Below are 17467 nucleotides of genomic sequence, written 5' to 3'. Positions count from 1 at the left end.
AAATTATATATTAAACTAAAAACTCTATAATAATAATTTAATGTTAAGCATAAAGGCCTATTCACACACCCTTTATGGACAAAATATAACAAAGACAATGTAAACAGTGCTCAGAAGATATTAAGTGCAACGGTTTTAACAATTTAAAATAATTTATAGATATTGCCATCTTGCTGCAAAAATTATATGTATGCATAAGTATTATAAAGTCTATCAACATATTATCATTTAAAATGTAATTAAATAGCTCCCAACTTAAATGTCTGATAATAAGTAACTACTATACACGCGTGTGTAGCAAGGTACTGATGCAATAAAATAAAGAATACAAATTTTCTAAGGGAATGAGAAGGGCAGTAGCGATTTTACACATTGTAGTCGCGCATGCTTACTTCAAAATCGCCAAAAATTTATATATTTTTAACTAATTTATAATTGAATTGCATAAGCTGTAAATAAGTTATTAAATAAACTAATTACTACTTTACACACATCTTCTCGCAATGTGCGAGCGTACAATTTTCACACTGAGTAAACGTTTATGAGTTTTTAAGAAACTAAAAAATTTATTTTATAAGTCAATTTCACGTTTTTTTTTGGAAAATTGTTTTCAGTTTTATTTGTAATATAAATATTTTCCAAATTACTTTTAGGCTCTAAAGTTGCCGATTGAATACCGGCAAATGTTGTTGATAAAAAACTAATTAAAAGATCTAATCAAAAGCATAAAATAGCTTAATAAAATTGTTACAAACAAATGCATTAATTATGCAATAAAACGTTTTTTGAAAACGAAAAAATAAAAAAAAGCTTTGAAAAAAGTAAAAAAATTGGATATAATATAAAAAAAATTAAAAAAGAATAATTAAAAATAAAATAAAAAAATTTTCAAGAATGAAAAATTTTGAAAAAGAAAAAGGTAAAAAAAGTTTTGAAAAGAAAAAATTAAAAATAAAGGTTTGATACAGGTAAAAAAAAACATAAAAACCTTTGAAAAAGAAAGAAAAAAAATTAAAAAAAAACTTAAAAAACAATTTTTTTGGAAAAAAGTAAACATTATTGAAACAAAATATAATATGTATATAAAAAAATCGTAATTTCTTTATTACATGCCGACGCGAATGTGCGTGTGACTATTTGCGAGTACAACGTAAATTTGAGTGTCATTTGAAGGATTATGCCTGAATTTCAATTAATTTCATATAGAATTTGAGCTTTACCCTAATTTTCATGGCTGTAAAAGGAGTTACGATTATTTGGCGATAAATTTGTTTTTATATTGCTATCATATGAGTTTATTTTTTGCTTTAGAAAAACTATTATTATATATGTATGTACATATTTACATTAGGTACATTAAACCTATCAACAATTCCAGAATAGTATAAAATAATTTTTTAATAGCTATTATAGTAGTAATTTTAATTATTACAATGGAGAGCGAAACTAATGCAATAGTGTGCTAGAAAAATATGAACGTTAAGATTTCATGTTGTTTTTGGTATTTTCAAGTTTTCCACAAATGCAACTTTACTGCCAGGTGCATCAATTGATAAATTTTATTTGGCTGAAATGCATGTGTTGCGTAAACAACTGATTGAGCGGATAAGGCCACTACATATTATAGATGCTTTAGTGAAGTTTTGGTTCTATGCAGCTTTCGAACAGCTTACTAAAATATAAGCAAAAATAACAAAAAAAAAAAAAACAGAAAAAGGAGGTTCGTAGCGAAAATTTAGAAAATATGTCTCATATATTTTTTTTCAAAAACGTATTGTTATATTTTTTTTAAAAAATGTATTGTAACATTTTTTTTTTTTCAAAAAAGTATTGATAAGACAAGGTTGTAGTTGAATACCTACATATTATTGGTTTAACTTGGTTTATTTCCAACAATATATTAAAAAAAAAAATCTAGCCCAATTTTCGTTAACGACCCTACTATATAACAATGATTTCATAAAAAAAATAAATTCAATCAATCGAGATCAATGCAAATTTTTTGTACATTTGTTAACACCAGAAAGCACTAAAAACAACATAAAAACTGACGCATTCTTACATTACTAGTGTTTTAATTAAAAAAAAAAATGAACTAATTTTTTTACAACCAGAAAATCGTTTCTACACTTTTCCGAGCCTGTCGAGTCTTTTAAGTTATTTAAATATTTTTGCTATGCTTTAACGCTATTGATTAATAAATAATACACTAAAAATAAATAAATGGGTTTTAAGCAAAAGTACAATGGTGTTGGCTTTTTTTGTTTCTTGTGTGTTTGCTACTAAACTTAGTTAGTTTTCGTTTTATATAAGCACAATAAAGTGTTCATTATTTCCGAAGTTGATTTTGGTTTTTGCAAACAACCCTGAAGTGTTCATTTTTGTCCTAAGAAAGGATTTAAGGCAAACGAGCTCTTCTTTATTTCCGATTTAAACCGTGTTTTAATCGTTTTACTTTTACCGCATACTTTAAATGGTAGCTTTTAATGCTTTGAAAATGTTTTTATGTCTGAACCGAATTAACCTATAACTTTGATAAGTGCATATTCGAATACAAAATTTAGCTCTTTACAAAAAAAGGTCCGCAGATTTTCTCTCTTAAAAGTTATACGTAGTTAAAGTAATGCTTCAAATGTGCTGTGCATTCACACTAGTGCCTTATATGTAAACGCTGTGTTGCTAATACCACATGGTGTACCATATGAATGCTTTGTTACTGCTTCTGAGTCGCTGTGCATTTGACGGAGTACTTTTATGAAAATAATCATTAAGACCTCTTTCAAGGATTATGCAACATATCAAAAAACCATAAGTCCGTACAAGGAAAAATAAATGATTTAAATTTAAAATAAAGCGTTTGTTCACGAACTTCGAAACATCAGCGGGCGCTTGCAACATACAAAAATCAATTTGAAAATAACGGACACTCTAATATACAAGCATGTAGTACAAGGTACATTTCAACAATATAGCCTTATGTACGTACATACATACAAACTATCAAAGTGTGTGTGTGTGTGATTAGGTCTTGAAACACTCTTTTGATAATAATTTTAATGTGAGCGATAGATAAATTTAAACTAGCTTTTGTATAAATGTATAGCAATCATATTAATTATTGTAATAATAGCAATAAAAAGTTACTTATTAGCATACAAAATTAAGAGGTCAGATCAATTGATATAACACGACTTGGCGAAACTAAAGACAGGCTACGCGCACGTTCGCGTTCCGCCAGGTGTGTTTGTTTCGAATTGCTTAAATTTGTATTGGTGCTTGTCGCTAACGCATTCAATTCGGGATACCAGTCGGGTGTTAGTGTTGGTGTTGCACTATTATTGGTTATTTGATGTTTGACAACAAGCCCTGCAGCTGTGGTGGTGCCATTTTGTGCATGATTTTCCTGATTTTGGTTTCTAAATGTATTACCAGCGTTCGTTGTTGTAATATCATTATTTGTTGTTGGCACTGTTGAGGTCAATGCGTTAGCGGCATAATTTGAAAATATATAAACTGACGGTTGCAATGGTTTTGGTAATGAAATACTATTATCCGTTGAGGTGGCGAATATTGCAGTAGGTATTGGATTTAGTAGTGCATTTATGTCGATAGTGGAAGATTTTTTACTCTCATCGCTGATGGCCGGTGCGGTTAGCGCTTGGGTTGTGGCTGCCGTTGAGGAACTATTCACAGCTAGATTTGAGGTGTGTGTCAAAGATAAACGTGTGCTGGCAATTGCTGTAGCGCGTATTGGGGGCTTATCTGGTCCTTTAGCCGGTCCATTGGTACGCGTCGATTTGCGTATGGGAAATAATGAAATTTCTTTGAGACTTAACTTTTTACCATTGCCACTAGTAATTGTTAGTGCACTTTTTGCGGCGGTTTTGGTGGCGATATTATTGCTGGTGAATGTTGCTAGCGTTTGGCGTGTTATTTCAATGCTAGGGCCAGGTTCGCTATATCTTTGTAGAACATGTGTTTTCCTACTATCATTACTACTAATACAATCGCCGCTACTCCTAATACGACATTCTTCCTCATCCGATGAACACAAATCTATTGTATCCACTATTATTTCGGTTGATGGTGACGAGATTTTCCAATTGGAACGTCGTGTAGCATCACGTGTTAGTTTGATATTTAATTTCGTATTTGGTAATGAGCGTCGGGTTTTCACCTCGTTATCGGTAATTTTCTTTAGCCGCACCGAAATTGGACGGCAGCGTCTTATTAGTGAAGAATTTAAGAATAGAAAACTTTCAGTACGTCTTCGTTGTGAGAATTGCCGACGTGGAAATACATAGACATGCGAACTATAGTCTTGTGGCTTTTTAAATGTACAATGTGTATTGGTGAATGTGTGCTTTTTCTCAAAATATTTCGGTTTCGTTTGGGATTTTGAGAGTAAGGGCGCAAAACAGAAACGCTCTACGCGTTCAAGTCGCTCCGATAAATATTCTGGTGTCATGGCAGTTTTTGTAGTACGCAATAGTAGTTGTCCGGCAGGCGATGACAACGGTATTGTGGCACAACGTGCTAACGAATGTACAGCACGATTTCGTCGTGGCATACGTTTGTTTTTATCAATAATCATGAATCCGCTTTTCTCGTCTTTAGTTTCCTTTGACGCACCTAACGCTTCATTCTTGCTTGGAACTTTACCATTTTTGTTATCGTCACGGCATTGCAGGTTAAAATTAAGTAGGAATCCATTACGTAGCTCATTGTCTTCTGTATTTCGTTTCGAATCTGTCGACTGCACAGTGTTTTCGCTAGGTTCAGGTGTATCACATAAAATGACATCGTCATCGTCGTCCTCCACGTTGCAAGTCTTTTCATGTTCCTATTGTGGAAAATATGAAAAGCGAATTAAAACGGGCATTTTGATGTATTAAAAAAATTTTTATGTAACAGAACCGTTGAAAATATTGCAGAAGTATTTTGGGAAGTCCACTTAATCATGGTAACATCAAAAACTTTAAGAAACAGGCATAATAGAGATAACAAAGCATATCTCAACATTCCTTACTGAGCGACTCAACACATTTTTGTTAATGATCTGGTTATGAAGCGTGTCAATGCTAGACTTGTAACAAAAGACCTGAATATTTTGCAAAAACGGCGTCAGAACGAAGCTGGTTTGACTTTAAGTACGCCATTTACTGAGAGCGAGTCGTTAAAGGTGTTGATGGCTCCACTGTGAATTGCGGCCGGTGCTTGTCAGAAGTTAGTTACGTCCGAAGTCTGGTCGACGTGGTTGAGGATTGAGCTCTTGATGCTCCTAGGAGGTGGTTCTGCTCCAAGCAAGTAACTTAAGGAATGATTTCAGGAACTGCTTGCAGATGAGTTCATTATGCTCCTTATATGGGTGCATACGGGCCTCACTACGCAGGCGATCGATGGGAGACATCAAGAGGCATCTTGTCGTGGTCCGGAGTGCAGTGTTCTGACAAGTTTGGAAGTTCCTCGTCTGCGTTTCACTGCATCCAGGCGACGGTATAGGTGCGGCGTAGTTAAGGAACGGCCGGCCGATTGCCTTGTATGTTGCTAACAACGTTTCTTTGTCTTTTCCCAATGTGCTGCTGGCGGACGACTATGTACTTTGGCGATAATCGCGATGGTTTTCTTTGCTTACCCTGATGTGATTCACCATAAATTCGTCCACAAGGTCAAATGGTCACGACTAATTGTTTTTGTTTCTTTATATCAGTCTGTGTAAAATTTGATTAATTGTATAACTGATCAATTATTTACAACTAGCAGGGAATGCGACTTGAGGATTTTGTTGCGGCTCTGTACTTTGGCGATAATCGCGGTCGTTTTCTTCAATTGCCCTGATTGGATTCACCATAAATTCGGCCACAAGATTAAATGATCACGACGAATTGTTTTTGTTTTTTTTTTGTCAGCCCGGGGAAAACTTGATCAAATGGTCAATGACTAACAATTAGCAGGGAATGTTCTTATAAAAATAATGTTATGCTGTTCTGATATCAAAACGCAATGAAGGCGATAAGTATTATGGTCACCTAAAATGCAAAATAACATAAAATCACTTTTCATAGGTTTACTGATGAAGAACAATGAAGAATTTTGGTTATAACTTTATTATATCTAATACAAAATCTAGTACATGTCGGTATGTTAATAATGTAGTGGATCGTAGCAATAAAAAAATTAAATTTCGAATTTTTGGATAATATGATATGAGTTTTTGCATTTTAGGTGACGATATACATATAGTAGATAACAATAAAATATATATATTTACCGAAATAGCTTCTTTCGAATACAGTTCAGCATCGCAATTGTCGCATAAATAAATATCGAATGGTGCTGGTTCGACCATTATTTGTTCGGCATCCGATCTCTCTTGATTGCCACTTTTTGACTTTTGACGCATCAAACATTTCCGACTGCGTTGCGGTTGATCATATGACTAAACAAATATTTAATATTAATAATTTGTACAAAATAAAAATATAGAAATCCTTATTTATACGCTTGCGATACTCCTTTTATTTACCATATTTTCATTTCTAAATGTCACCAACAATTTATTGCTACGTCGTTCAAAGAGTGATGTTGTCGAATTGTAGTTGTTTATAAAGCGCAGACTCGCATGCTCATAGGCTGCTAAATCGTTGCAGAAGCGAAGCAGAAAAACGCTTCTATGAAATTGATAGCATATTATAATTATTTCCTTCATTTTTTGCGCCCAATTCTATAGAACAAAAATAAGGCACATATATTAAAAAAAAAATTAATATTATAATATATTATTATTATTACGCCAGTAAATTTTTTCGGCTTCGTAAATGGTATGGTGAATGGAAAATCTTCAGGCCACCACTCCGGTTCGCTGCAGTCTGTTTTTTCTTGAAAGTTTATGTGACCAAGCGAACAACGTACCATAAATGGTATGAATTTTTCAAGTTGTGACTCTGTTATTTTTTCCAATGATGTTGGATAGCCATTAGCGAACAATAATGGTAAATTCGATATCATATTTTGTTGAACTTCCTCTTGTTCATCCATCTCTTTCTATAAAGAAATTATAATAATTAATTATTTAATAGTAAATTATCAGAAAAAAACAATAATTTATTAAATTAGTAACATCATACCGAAATTAATTGAGAATAAAATCTAAGCAGTTGTGCCCGCCAAAAGCGTAGTAGTTACGCAAATGCAATAGTGTGCACACTTCATATATGTACATATACTATATGTACACACAGGTTCTTGCACAATACTTTAAAAAAACATATACGCCTAGTGGTATGCTATTATAATTCCATCGGTAAAACGCAATATACATACGTATGTATGTGTATAGTTTTATATCCATATGGTGACCAACATGTCCATGAAAATTAGTGCTATAGCTTTTAAATAATTTTTTAGTCGTTTGCCCCGATGTTATCACTAAACTCAAGGGAACCCCTTGGTGCGTAAGACATGACTCATACTATGTAATATACTTTTGTATTAATCTTATATCTGACGCGACAAAATCGTGAGCGTTGACAACTCTGAAAAAATACATTCTATTTTCTGTATTATTCTACATTCATAGAGATAACCCCAATTAGGACGACATCTATAATCGTCATATGATATACATATATATATATGAGTAAACACATATAATCATAAGTAATATTCATACCTCAGTAATACTTTTAACATATTATTGTTTCGAAATAATTCCAGGAAAAAAAAATTAGCTATAATGTTTAATATTACTCTACTTATTTCATAAAATTTGATAACTGAGTTATCTCTCCAAGAGATCCTAAAGCGCGCGAAATTGACTTGACTTTGTGTTCGGTATATTCACGTCACATTGTGTATGGTTCAACGAATACACGTCACTCTCTTATTTAACAATAGAGCGCAGTCATTTGAGCCACTCTTATAGAGAGAGCTCTCCAACAACATAGCTTAAAAAAAAAGTATTTACTTTCTATCTAGACATTATTTTTCCTTTTTATAATTATCTTTCGAAAATTTGGAATATATGTACAGTCAAGCACTTTTACATTTAATAGCAAGAGTTTTCAAAATATTTCCCAATATTGAGTTTGTATTGGAAATCTTTATAAATTAGGCGGAGTGTCATTATACAATCCAAATTCCAGCAATTCTGAAATATAATTTTTATCCGAAAATTGTGCCTAAATAACAAAACAGATGGCTGTTAAAAATCGTTTTCATGCGAATCCATATATTGAGATTAATAATAGGGAACAAACTCTGCTAAAGACTTAAGAATTGTGTCCACGTGCTTGAAAACTCTTCAATTCAGGGTGTTTTGATATGCTATTGAAAATTAGCCGTTAACAAAAATTACATAAATATGCGTATTTAAAAAATAACAACTGCTTTGTATAGTAATCAAATAATTACGTAGTATGCTCAATTGTTTGCCTTGAAAAATAGTAAGAGTGTAAAATATAAACCAAAAATTTTTTTAATTGTTGTTGTTGTAGCAGCAGAGTTCTGCCGAATTGACAGTCCTTGGCCGGATAAAAATCCGGGTCCACTCCGGTTACGTAGACCCGACTGTCGTGGGAACGGAAAAATTTTGTAAGTAGTTTGCAGCTGTTAACTGTTACAATAGTTATAAGTATATATAGGCATTTCTTATAATGACCAAATATGTATGTAGTTGTAGTTGTAACGATAGTATTCTATAGTGGGAACGCTTTGTTTTAAGCCGATTGAGTTGAGATTTTTTTTAAATATCATAATTTTCAACACTAGTCTTAATAAACAACGTTCCCATAAATCTTTGTACTGGACACGCTGCTTATAAGGTCCTTTCCTCTTGACCTGAAACGACCTTATCATAGCTAAATTTACAATGTGTTATGTATCTAAAATTCTTAACAAAAATTGATGATATTAACATTTCCCCTCTTTGCTACTACTTTTCCGATAATTGGCAACTTACAGGATCCTTTATGCTTGCAACAAATGAAAAGCGGCGGCGCTTGCTCTGGGTGCCTTATTATAAAAAAAGCCACTTCCACTATTCTGCAACCAGAGCCTTTTAACTCCTTAACAGGGTAAAGTCCTTCGATCCAATAAAATTAGACCGCTTGGCATGCGCAGATTGTACAATGAAGGATTCTACTAGATGCACTCCCCTTGAAGCAAACTCTCAAGCTAAATTCGGAGCTCACAAATATGGCCGCAACAAACGCAAACTATTCCCAACTGCTTTGTACTGTTCCTATTGCTGGGGAAAGTGTTTGCTAATGCATAGAACTTTTAATCATCTGATATTAATTTTCACCAAATGTATTAGTTTAAGCTCTTGTGGGGCTTATTTTCTTTATTTTTTCACCAGTACATTTTTGTATAACTACAAATTACAAATACGATAGCCTTTTTTACAGTGCTTTTCAATGTAAAGTGAGCACCCAAAAATTTCTTTGCATTCCAAAAATGAATATTGGAAGACATATGTGATATGAAGAGGTAGTGTTGAAAAAGTGCGCAATTGGTGTTGCCATTTGTTTTATTAAGACAGCTAACTCTTTTCGATTTGTTATGAATAAACGATTCGTATGTTTTAAATCAAATTTAATGTAATTGAAACATTTTAAAATATAATTTAAGTGTTATATATTACAATTATTCATTTTCACGTTACTATCTTTTTGAATAAATAAATAAGGTTTAGCAGTTAAATAGTTCTTTCTCAATACTAGAAAGCCAGTCAAATTATATTGTTTTCTATACAAGTATATTATTTAATTCATTCATAAGCTTTTTAAAAATATTTTATATTTATTTGTTTGCAATGCTTTGAATATTTAAAAAAATTATATAATAAAAATTTGTATAGAAAACTTAAAAGCATTTATTATCGGTATAGAATATCTTATTAAGACTAACATTTATGTACATAGGTCTTAAATAACAACATATTTTTAGACACATAAAAAATAATACATGTTCAAAACCAAAAATATAGATGGGAATCGGTGAACTGAGGGTATAATGATATTTGAATGCCTTCCAACCAACTGGAATTATCGAATTCGATAGTTAATTATCGATTAATATGTAGTCGAAACAATCTTTGTTTTTCTTGCATCTGTGGATTTATTGCATTTGTTTCTTGATTAATTGAAAAATAAACTTTTTCGTCGCATTTTTTAAACTCGTTTTATATTTCAATGTTTCAATGGATGGGAATGTAAAGACGTGCACTTTATATAATGGGCTCTTGTCTGTGTAAAGATAAAAACGAAAGTGAAGAGGACAATGATACGGGCGTTGGGCGTACACAACGACATGCAAGAGGTTCACTCAGAAACTCATACCGTAATCCGGAAGTACTGCAGACAAATGATACATTGAAAACACTTTCTGATACTGTGGACAAATTAGTACGCGAGACATTAGATGTGATTAGTACAATGATTGATAAGTATGTATTTTACTTTTACACCAAGTGCATAAAGCAAACTATATTAAATAACACTTTCTACTCTAGTGAACCGAACCCACCTAGTTCTATATTAATGCTACACATTATTACGGAAAAGCCAGCTGGTTGGACTGAACTGGTGCGTTCATTAATGCGCGTGGTGCCGGTAGAACATCCCATGGGCCCCAGTGTTATTGCCCTACTACTAGATGACAGTCCACTGCCTACAAAAGATTCTGTACTGAAGGTCGGTGAAATGGTTGCACCAAAATATGGTTTAAAAAATAACCTACGCAAAGAACGAAATTTATGTGTTATACTTGGCTGCTTAGCAGAAAAATTAGCAGGACCTAGCAGTATTGCATTACTTAACAATTCCATGTTAAAGTACCTGATTAGTAATTTAAATGAAGACATCGATCCGAATGTAAAACTTCTTTCATTAATCGCACTCGAAAAATTTGCCCAAACGAGTGAGAATAAAGTGACAATACAGGTAAGCTAACGAATTCATAAAAAAAGGAGATTAATAGTGATTTTTGTTGTTGAATATGTATCCAAACGCAGAAAACTATGCAAGAAATGAAACAAAGCCCGTTTTTAGCGCTGGAGGAGCATGTATCATCACCAAATTTTTTATTGCGTCAAATAGGATTTTGCGCTTGTTGGTGTTTAGACAACTACTGTAAGTGTTAAATTATTTCTACCATGGTACATATCCATAACTAACGCTGAAATATACAATTTTCAGTTCCAGTAAGCGGGCGACAATATTCATATGAGACAACCAATGTCTCCAAAATTAACGCCATGCTTAATACGAAGGATGTAAGCGAATATTTGAAAATATCACCAGATGGTTTAGAAGCGCGCTGTGATGCTTACACATTTGAAAGTGTCCGCTGCACATTCCAGGTAAAAACTTTGGGAATTTAAGTGGGAATTAACATAATCCGAATTTTACTTGTATGCCGTAGATAACCAAAGGTTGTTGGTACTATGAAGTTCTCCTAATAACACCGGGTGTGATGCAAATCGGTTGGGCAACAAAAGAATCGAGTTTTCTAAGTGACGATGGTTATGGTATAGGTGATGACAAATACTCTATTGGATTTGATGGTTGTAGGCGTATTATATGGCACAATGCCAAGTCAATTCCACACAGTTTGCCAACATGGAAAAGTGGCTCGATTCTTGGTTGTTTACTTGATTTAGACAAACAGGAAGTTATTTTTACTCTCGATGGAGAATCGACTGATCCTTATAGACACATATTCAATAACGTTAAGTACGCATGCCACATAACTACTTTAGATATCCGTATATGAAAAAAATAATATTTTAGGGAAGGATTTTTTGCGGCAGCAAGTTTTATGTCCTTTCAACAATGTAGATTTAATTTTGGACTGGAACCATTTCGATATCCACCACAAAGAGCATTTCACAATTTCAATGAAAGTGGGAAGCTGAGTTCAAGTGACAAGGTAAATTTTTAAATAAATATTTCGAAAATATCTCTACTTATTCTATTCTATTGATTTCCTTAACTACAGATAATTTTGCCTCGGCATATTTATCTGGATATGTTACGAAAAGTAAGTGTACGTGATGACTCCTGTACACTATGCTTTGACAAAAAGGCTACTATGAGGTTGGAGCCTTGCGCGCATAGGTAAACAATATTAATATATGTACATATATACATATATATTTACACATACCATTCAAATTATTATACATTAAATTTTTATTTTAATATATTCACAGAGGGTTTTGTGTCACGTGTACGGAACAACTGAAGTTTTGCCCCATGTGTCGCTCGGACATACGTACAAAAGTACAAGAATGCACTGATAGTCCTGTTAATGTGGAAGTTTCTGAAGCAGAAATTATGCCCACGGAAACATGACATATTTTATCTCAAATTATAGTTATGTAAAAATTACAGACTCGTAGAGAAGTACGATCTATACATTTTGCCTATATCTCTTCAGAGTTTTTTTTGTAAATAAGTTTTAAGTAATAATCAAATTTTATCGTTAGGATGAAATAAAGAAAAAAATCTATAGTCTATTACGTTTAAAGCGTAAATACTAATATAATTAGTTTTTTTACAATAGTATCGTGTGTACTCGTTTTTCGTTAATTTATTACAACTAGAAAATTATTTTTTATTTCTATAACATTTAACTACGCCGCCGTGGCTTGCAATGTGATTGGTTCCTTTTGTAGTGTTGTAGATAAACTACCTTCCCATATCTCGGCCGTATGTGAAAGCACCTCACTTGATGTGGCAGTTTTGTGACGCATAAAATAACCTTGTACCTGTGCGGGACTGGCCTTTCGTCCATCAGCTAATACACATTTTGCGAATTCCATCGCAACCTTACGTGGCAGCTTTTCTTGTTTGCCATAGAAACGCAAAAACATTTCCTCCAGTTGGTATGCATCGCAATGGCCGACAAATTCTTTTACGTCAACGCGACCTGGTCGTATAAGTGCTGGGTCTAAACGATCTAAATAATTTGTTGTCATAAATACAATACGCGCTTCGGTAGAAGCAACACCATCCAGACAGTTTAGTAAACCACTGAATGTAATACGATTGAGTCCTTCGTATGCAGCTGCTTGTTGTTTGACATCTTCACGTGAAGCAAAGGCGGCATCCACATCCTCTAATAATATAATTGATTGTTCTGGCGCGACATTCAAAAGATGATTTAAACGATCATCTGTTAGTCCACGCTCTGATAAATTTAATAAGCAGATACCATATTCAAGTTCACCCGCTAGAGCTGTAATAAAACTAGATTTTCCACAACCTGGCGGTCCGTACAGCAAATACCCACGACGATAAGGTATGCCGCGATCTATATACCATTGAGAATTGCCGATGAACTCTTTACAGTCAGTGACGATACGCTCTGCAACACCCTTCTCGAGCACCACAGATGATAACGGCCGTCTGCGTCGTGGATGTCCAAATTGTCGCCATTCGGAACCCATAGCGGTGTACATAAGTGTTTTACCTTCGGTAGCTTCCAAAGCAAGTAAACGTGCCTCTTCAAGTATATCGAAATACAACTGTTTATTACGACCAAATGATGTTAAGGTAACACTCTCCCATGGTACACCCATATGTAAGTCCAATGTGTGCTGCTCCCGTGTACGTTCAACCTGTATCCAAATGCCCTGATAGCGCATTAAATGCTTTCCAATACTGGGTATAAAGTCATACTTTGTACGTATTTGGCCAGTTTCTTTTTGCACAAATGATGTCTCGACGCTGAGATGTTGCGTTTCTCTTGCTCCTCGCACAGTAATCCATTGAAGCAACCACTGATAAGATTTATCTCGGCAGGGTACTTCCAATGTAATCATCATATGTCGGCGAAATAAAATTATAGCACCTTGCAGACCTTTCCGCAAAATAGCTGCGCCGGCACCTATTCCGAATAGGCCAAAGCCTGCTCCGAAATATGGATTTGTTGATAATCCACTCACAATCTCCGAGAACGGCATGTTTTTCCTATCTTACCTAATACGGTTGATTTGAGGTACAAATTTTTAAAACATATGTAAATCTATGGCGCATTGTTGTTGTTGCCTGTAACAGCTGTTCGAGGAACAGAGTGCAACAAAATGTTTGCAAACTTTGATTTCGACCACCCTATACCTGTCTTATGATTCATATTTTTACAAAACAATTATTAATCACAATCAGTGCAAAAGCGAATTCCATTTGACTTATACGAAAAAAATTAAACAGCATACAATATCATATATAGTTGCTGAAATTATTTTGCTACATAAAAAATAAGAAGAAAATGGCAAATGCTGAAATTGAATCTCGTTCAAGTCGTTGGCGAAAGGTGGGTTTACAAGGTTTGCAAATCTAAAAAAACAGTTGATATACACTGTAGGTGATACATACATACAAGTACAATAAATTGTATATTTACATACATACATATGTCTTTATTGTTGTATTTTTATCAGCAATTTTTATAACGATGAAATTACGATAAATTATTCCAATTGTTATCTTAAATTCAATTTATTGTACAAATTACAAAAATATTTGTATCTGTTTTATTTAAGTCCGTTATATGGCTTCTTGAAGTTCGCAATTTGCGGTGATGTTTTACTTAAATTTTAACACTAACATAAAGACAGTTTAAGAAACTCAACTAATAACATATTTACAATTTGGAGCTACCGATTTTGTGACTCAGAATTAATTTACAACTATAACAAATATACTTATATTTTCTTATATTTTAGTTACTCTGCTAGCTTTGAGTTTGCAATGTTGTAACATTAGAACAGCTATACGAAATGTTGACAAAATATATTCTATTGAAGTTAATGGAAAGAACCATAATCTATTTTAACAAATTTGCCCTACCTTAACAAGTTCTTGCCAATTTTATAGTTGAAGGCATCTTTTTGCAATAATCGGATTTGCTGATAAAAATTAAGCGGGTATTTATATTTATACATATGTAAATAAATATATTTACAAAGCTTACATATGTACTTTCCTTTACGATATTACTAACACATTAGTACTGTATTAATGCAAAAAATATTTTAAAAGACTGTAGATGCATTAGAAATGTTTCTTCTTTAAGTCTGTATCCATATGTCAGCTGACTTAGTAACTAACAATCATTTATATTATTATGCACATCATTATTCTACAATTAAATAAGTAAACTATTAGAGAACTACGCATTTGCAATGCTAGTTAGTGCGAACAGCATTTGCTTGCTTTCTTTATTATCAACGTTGTGAAAACATTGATAGAGGAAATAGCTTTTAATGCGCTAATTAAAAAGTAAATTAATTTAACGTTTTTACTTATTTGAACAGGCCATGGTAGGACCGCTACCCAATGACTTTCTACGCATTAATAGTGGCGTTGATGCACAGGTGGCCGCAGACAGTCAAACAGCAGCAGCTGTGTACCAACAACAAGTCTATCCACAATATGTTGTGAGTAGTAGCTCTTAAATTTGTTGATATTTTTAATATCTAAATAATTCTCGCCTAAGGCACCAAATTATGTTGGTCGTTTGAGTATCACGTGTGCACAAGCGAAATTAGCACGTAATTATGGCCTTACCCGCATGGATCCCTACGTGCGTATACGTGTCGGTCATTATGTATACGAAACACAAACAGATCCAAATGGTGGTAAACATCCACATTGGAATCGTGTAGTACAAAGTCAATTGCCAGCGGGTGTTAATTCGATTTTCATTGAAATTTATGATGAATGTAGTTTTAAAATGGACGAATTGATTGCATGGTGTGAAATCAAAATACCACAAAGCGTGATGCGCGGTGAAACGCACGAAGAATGGTATCCACTGAGTGGTAAACAAGGTGACGGCCTTGAGGGCGCTATCGACATAGTTTTAAGCTTTTCCAATCAACCAATGCAGCCATATATGTACCAAACTGTGGGTGGACCAGCGCAAATGTTAATGGTGCCGCCTGGCAGACCAATGCCAATATTTGTAACACCTCAACAACCGCCAGTCGCCAATACGGTTATTCAGCCAGCACCGCGACAATTATCCGAAGAAGAATTCAAACAAGTGAGTATGCTGGTGTTTTGTTAACCCAATTAGCATTAGTGGTGATTACTGTTGCGAATTTTTTTTATTAAAATTCTTAGATTGATGATTGATATGTATATATTTTTTTTTAATTATTACTACTTTGTTACTACAATTTTTATATTTAGGGTTTTCACAAGTCTCGTAGAGTTATAAGTTATAACGATTCGAAAACATAGCATTGAGAATTGTAAATGTGTAAACTCATTTTTGTATGAAATCCAACAACAATTTTTTTAAACGGGTGTAAAAATTTATAATTTTACGATTTTACGATGCGTTACGACGTGTTGTGAGTACCCCAATTTAAAAATATCTTTTCTGTTTAAATTTAAAAAAAAATATAATAGGATGCTCAAACAGAAAAAAAATAATTTTAATTTATAGTTAAATTTTCCAAATAAAAAATATTTTCACGATTTTTAATTTCGATGCTTGGGATTGGAACTAAATTTTCAATTGAAATTTTCGAACAAAAAAAAAATTATGAATTTCAAATTTTTAATTCAAAAAATACTACATTTTCCATTTTAAATTTCAAAAAAAAAACTGAATTACAATCTTTCATTTCGATGTTTGGGATTAAAAATTTTAAATTTTTATTTCTTGCTCTAATTTTTAATTTTAAAAAATATTTTTTCAGTTAAAAATTTCAAAAAACATAATGGAGTGTTCAAACAGAAAAATTTTAATCGAAGTTTATAATAAAAATTTTTCGAATAAAAAATATTTTCCTAATTTTTGGCATTAAAAATTAATTTTTCTATTTAAATCAAATAAACAAATTATTTTTGAAATTATTTGCTGGAATTTTTAATTATATAATTGGTATTAACCGTTTTTCTTTCAATTCGGTATTTTTGAGATTATTTTTTTAACTTTTCAACTCGTTTATAGTATTACAAATTGAAAAATTATTTTTTATAAAGGTATTATTTTTGGAATTTAATTTTTTTATTTCATTCTGGTTTTTAGGATTAAAAATTTTAAAATTGCTTTTAATTAAGATTTTCGGCATTATAAAAAAATAATTCAGATGTCAATTAAATAATTTTTAATGCATTATTTGAAAATGATTCTTCAACTATGAATTATTACAGATTCACGAAATGTTTCCAAATATTGACAAGGAGGTCGTCAAGTCTGTATTCGAGGCGAATAACGGCAGTAAAGATGCAACAATAAATTCCCTGCTGCAGATGAACGAATAAAAATGAGTGCAGCTGCGCAGCTATTTTTTACGTACATACATATAGTTATACATACATACATACATACATAAAATATATACGTCTATACAATATTATTAACAATACTAAACTATGCTTGTATGAAATAAAATTTAAAAATTAGATTTTTCAATTTATCACGCATAAGAAAACAGATTTTGTTA

General features: G+C 32.7%; 4 protein-coding genes across 5 annotated transcripts; 2 read left to right on the top strand and 2 right to left on the bottom strand.

Moving 5' to 3' along the window:
- Positions 1–2914: 2914 nt before the first annotated feature.
- On the bottom strand, positions 2915–9423 carry LOC120768504. Its single transcript, XM_040095228.1, has 5 exons — positions 8960–9423; positions 6793–7044; positions 6527–6724; positions 6272–6439; positions 2915–4843 (listed from the first exon to the last, which is right to left on the bottom strand). Exons 2-5 carry the CDS (start codon positions 7036–7038, stop codon positions 3161–3163), a joined length of 2295 nt encoding a protein of 764 aa, XP_039951162.1. The 5' UTR covers positions 7039–7044; positions 8960–9423; the 3' UTR covers positions 2915–3160.
- A 672-nt stretch (positions 9424–10095) lies between these two features.
- Positions 10096–12421, top strand: LOC120768514 (RING finger and SPRY domain-containing protein 1-like). Its single transcript, XM_040095242.1, has 8 exons — positions 10096–10447; positions 10514–10943; positions 11015–11132; positions 11199–11362; positions 11425–11735; positions 11793–11931; positions 12001–12119; positions 12215–12421. Exons 1-8 carry the CDS (start codon positions 10236–10238, stop codon positions 12354–12356), a joined length of 1635 nt encoding a protein of 544 aa, XP_039951176.1. The 5' UTR covers positions 10096–10235; the 3' UTR covers positions 12357–12421.
- A 99-nt stretch (positions 12422–12520) lies between these two features.
- Positions 12521–14009, bottom strand: LOC120768515 (mitochondrial chaperone BCS1). The gene has a single exon (XM_040095243.1). It carries the CDS (start codon positions 13967–13969, stop codon positions 12638–12640), a length of 1332 nt encoding a protein of 443 aa, XP_039951177.1. The 5' UTR covers positions 13970–14009; the 3' UTR covers positions 12521–12637.
- A 158-nt stretch (positions 14010–14167) lies between these two features.
- On the top strand, positions 14168–17455 carry LOC120767363 (toll-interacting protein-like). 2 transcript variants are annotated; one of them, XM_040093334.1, is made up of 4 exons: positions 14168–14319; positions 15323–15445; positions 15505–16053; positions 17175–17455. In XM_040093334.1, exons 1-4 carry the CDS (start codon positions 14275–14277, stop codon positions 17283–17285), a joined length of 828 nt encoding a protein of 275 aa, XP_039949268.1. In that variant the 5' UTR covers positions 14168–14274; the 3' UTR covers positions 17286–17455. The 2 variants fall into 2 exon arrangements, with proteins under 2 accessions (XP_039949268.1, XP_039949269.1); XM_040093335.1 differs by lacking the exon at positions 14168–14319 and adding an exon at positions 14771–14932.
- Positions 17456–17467: the final 12 nt, after the last annotated feature.

Source organism: Bactrocera tryoni, chromosome 2, assembly GCF_016617805.1.
Source record: "Bactrocera tryoni isolate S06 chromosome 2, CSIRO_BtryS06_freeze2, whole genome shotgun sequence".
Lineage (NCBI taxonomy): Eukaryota > Metazoa > Arthropoda > Insecta > Diptera > Tephritidae > Bactrocera > Bactrocera tryoni.
The sequence above is the reverse complement of the archived record's forward strand: the minus strand, read 5'-3'. Positions and strand labels throughout refer to the sequence as shown.

Coding starts and splice junctions, on each gene's coding strand:
- LOC120768504 (XM_040095228.1), bottom strand. CDS start 7,038: ATGGATGAACAAGAGGAAGTTCAACAAAATATGATATCGAATTTACCA. Junction 6,440..6,526: donor CATTTAGAAATGAAAATATG/GTAAATAAAAGG, acceptor ATATTTGTTTAG/TCATATGATCAACCGCAACG. Junction 4,844..6,271: donor ATTCGAAAGAAGCTATTTCG/GTAAATATATAT, acceptor TTTCCACAATAG/GAACATGAAAAGACTTGCAA.
- LOC120768514 (XM_040095242.1), top strand. CDS start 10,236: ATGGGCTCTTGTCTGTGTAAAGATAAAAACGAAAGTGAAGAGGACAAT. Junction 11,363..11,424: donor GTGTCCGCTGCACATTCCAG/GTAAAAACTTTG, acceptor TGTATGCCGTAG/ATAACCAAAGGTTGTTGGTA. Junction 11,932..12,000: donor AGCTGAGTTCAAGTGACAAG/GTAAATTTTTAA, acceptor CCTTAACTACAG/ATAATTTTGCCTCGGCATAT.
- LOC120768515 (XM_040095243.1), bottom strand. CDS start 13,969: ATGCCGTTCTCGGAGATTGTGAGTGGATTATCAACAAATCCATATTTC.
- LOC120767363 (XM_040093334.1), top strand. CDS start 14,275: ATGGCAAATGCTGAAATTGAATCTCGTTCAAGTCGTTGGCGAAAG. Junction 14,320..15,322: donor GTTCAAGTCGTTGGCGAAAG/GTGGGTTTACAA, acceptor TTATTTGAACAG/GCCATGGTAGGACCGCTACC. Junction 16,054..17,174: donor CCGAAGAAGAATTCAAACAA/GTGAGTATGCTG, acceptor GAATTATTACAG/ATTCACGAAATGTTTCCAAA.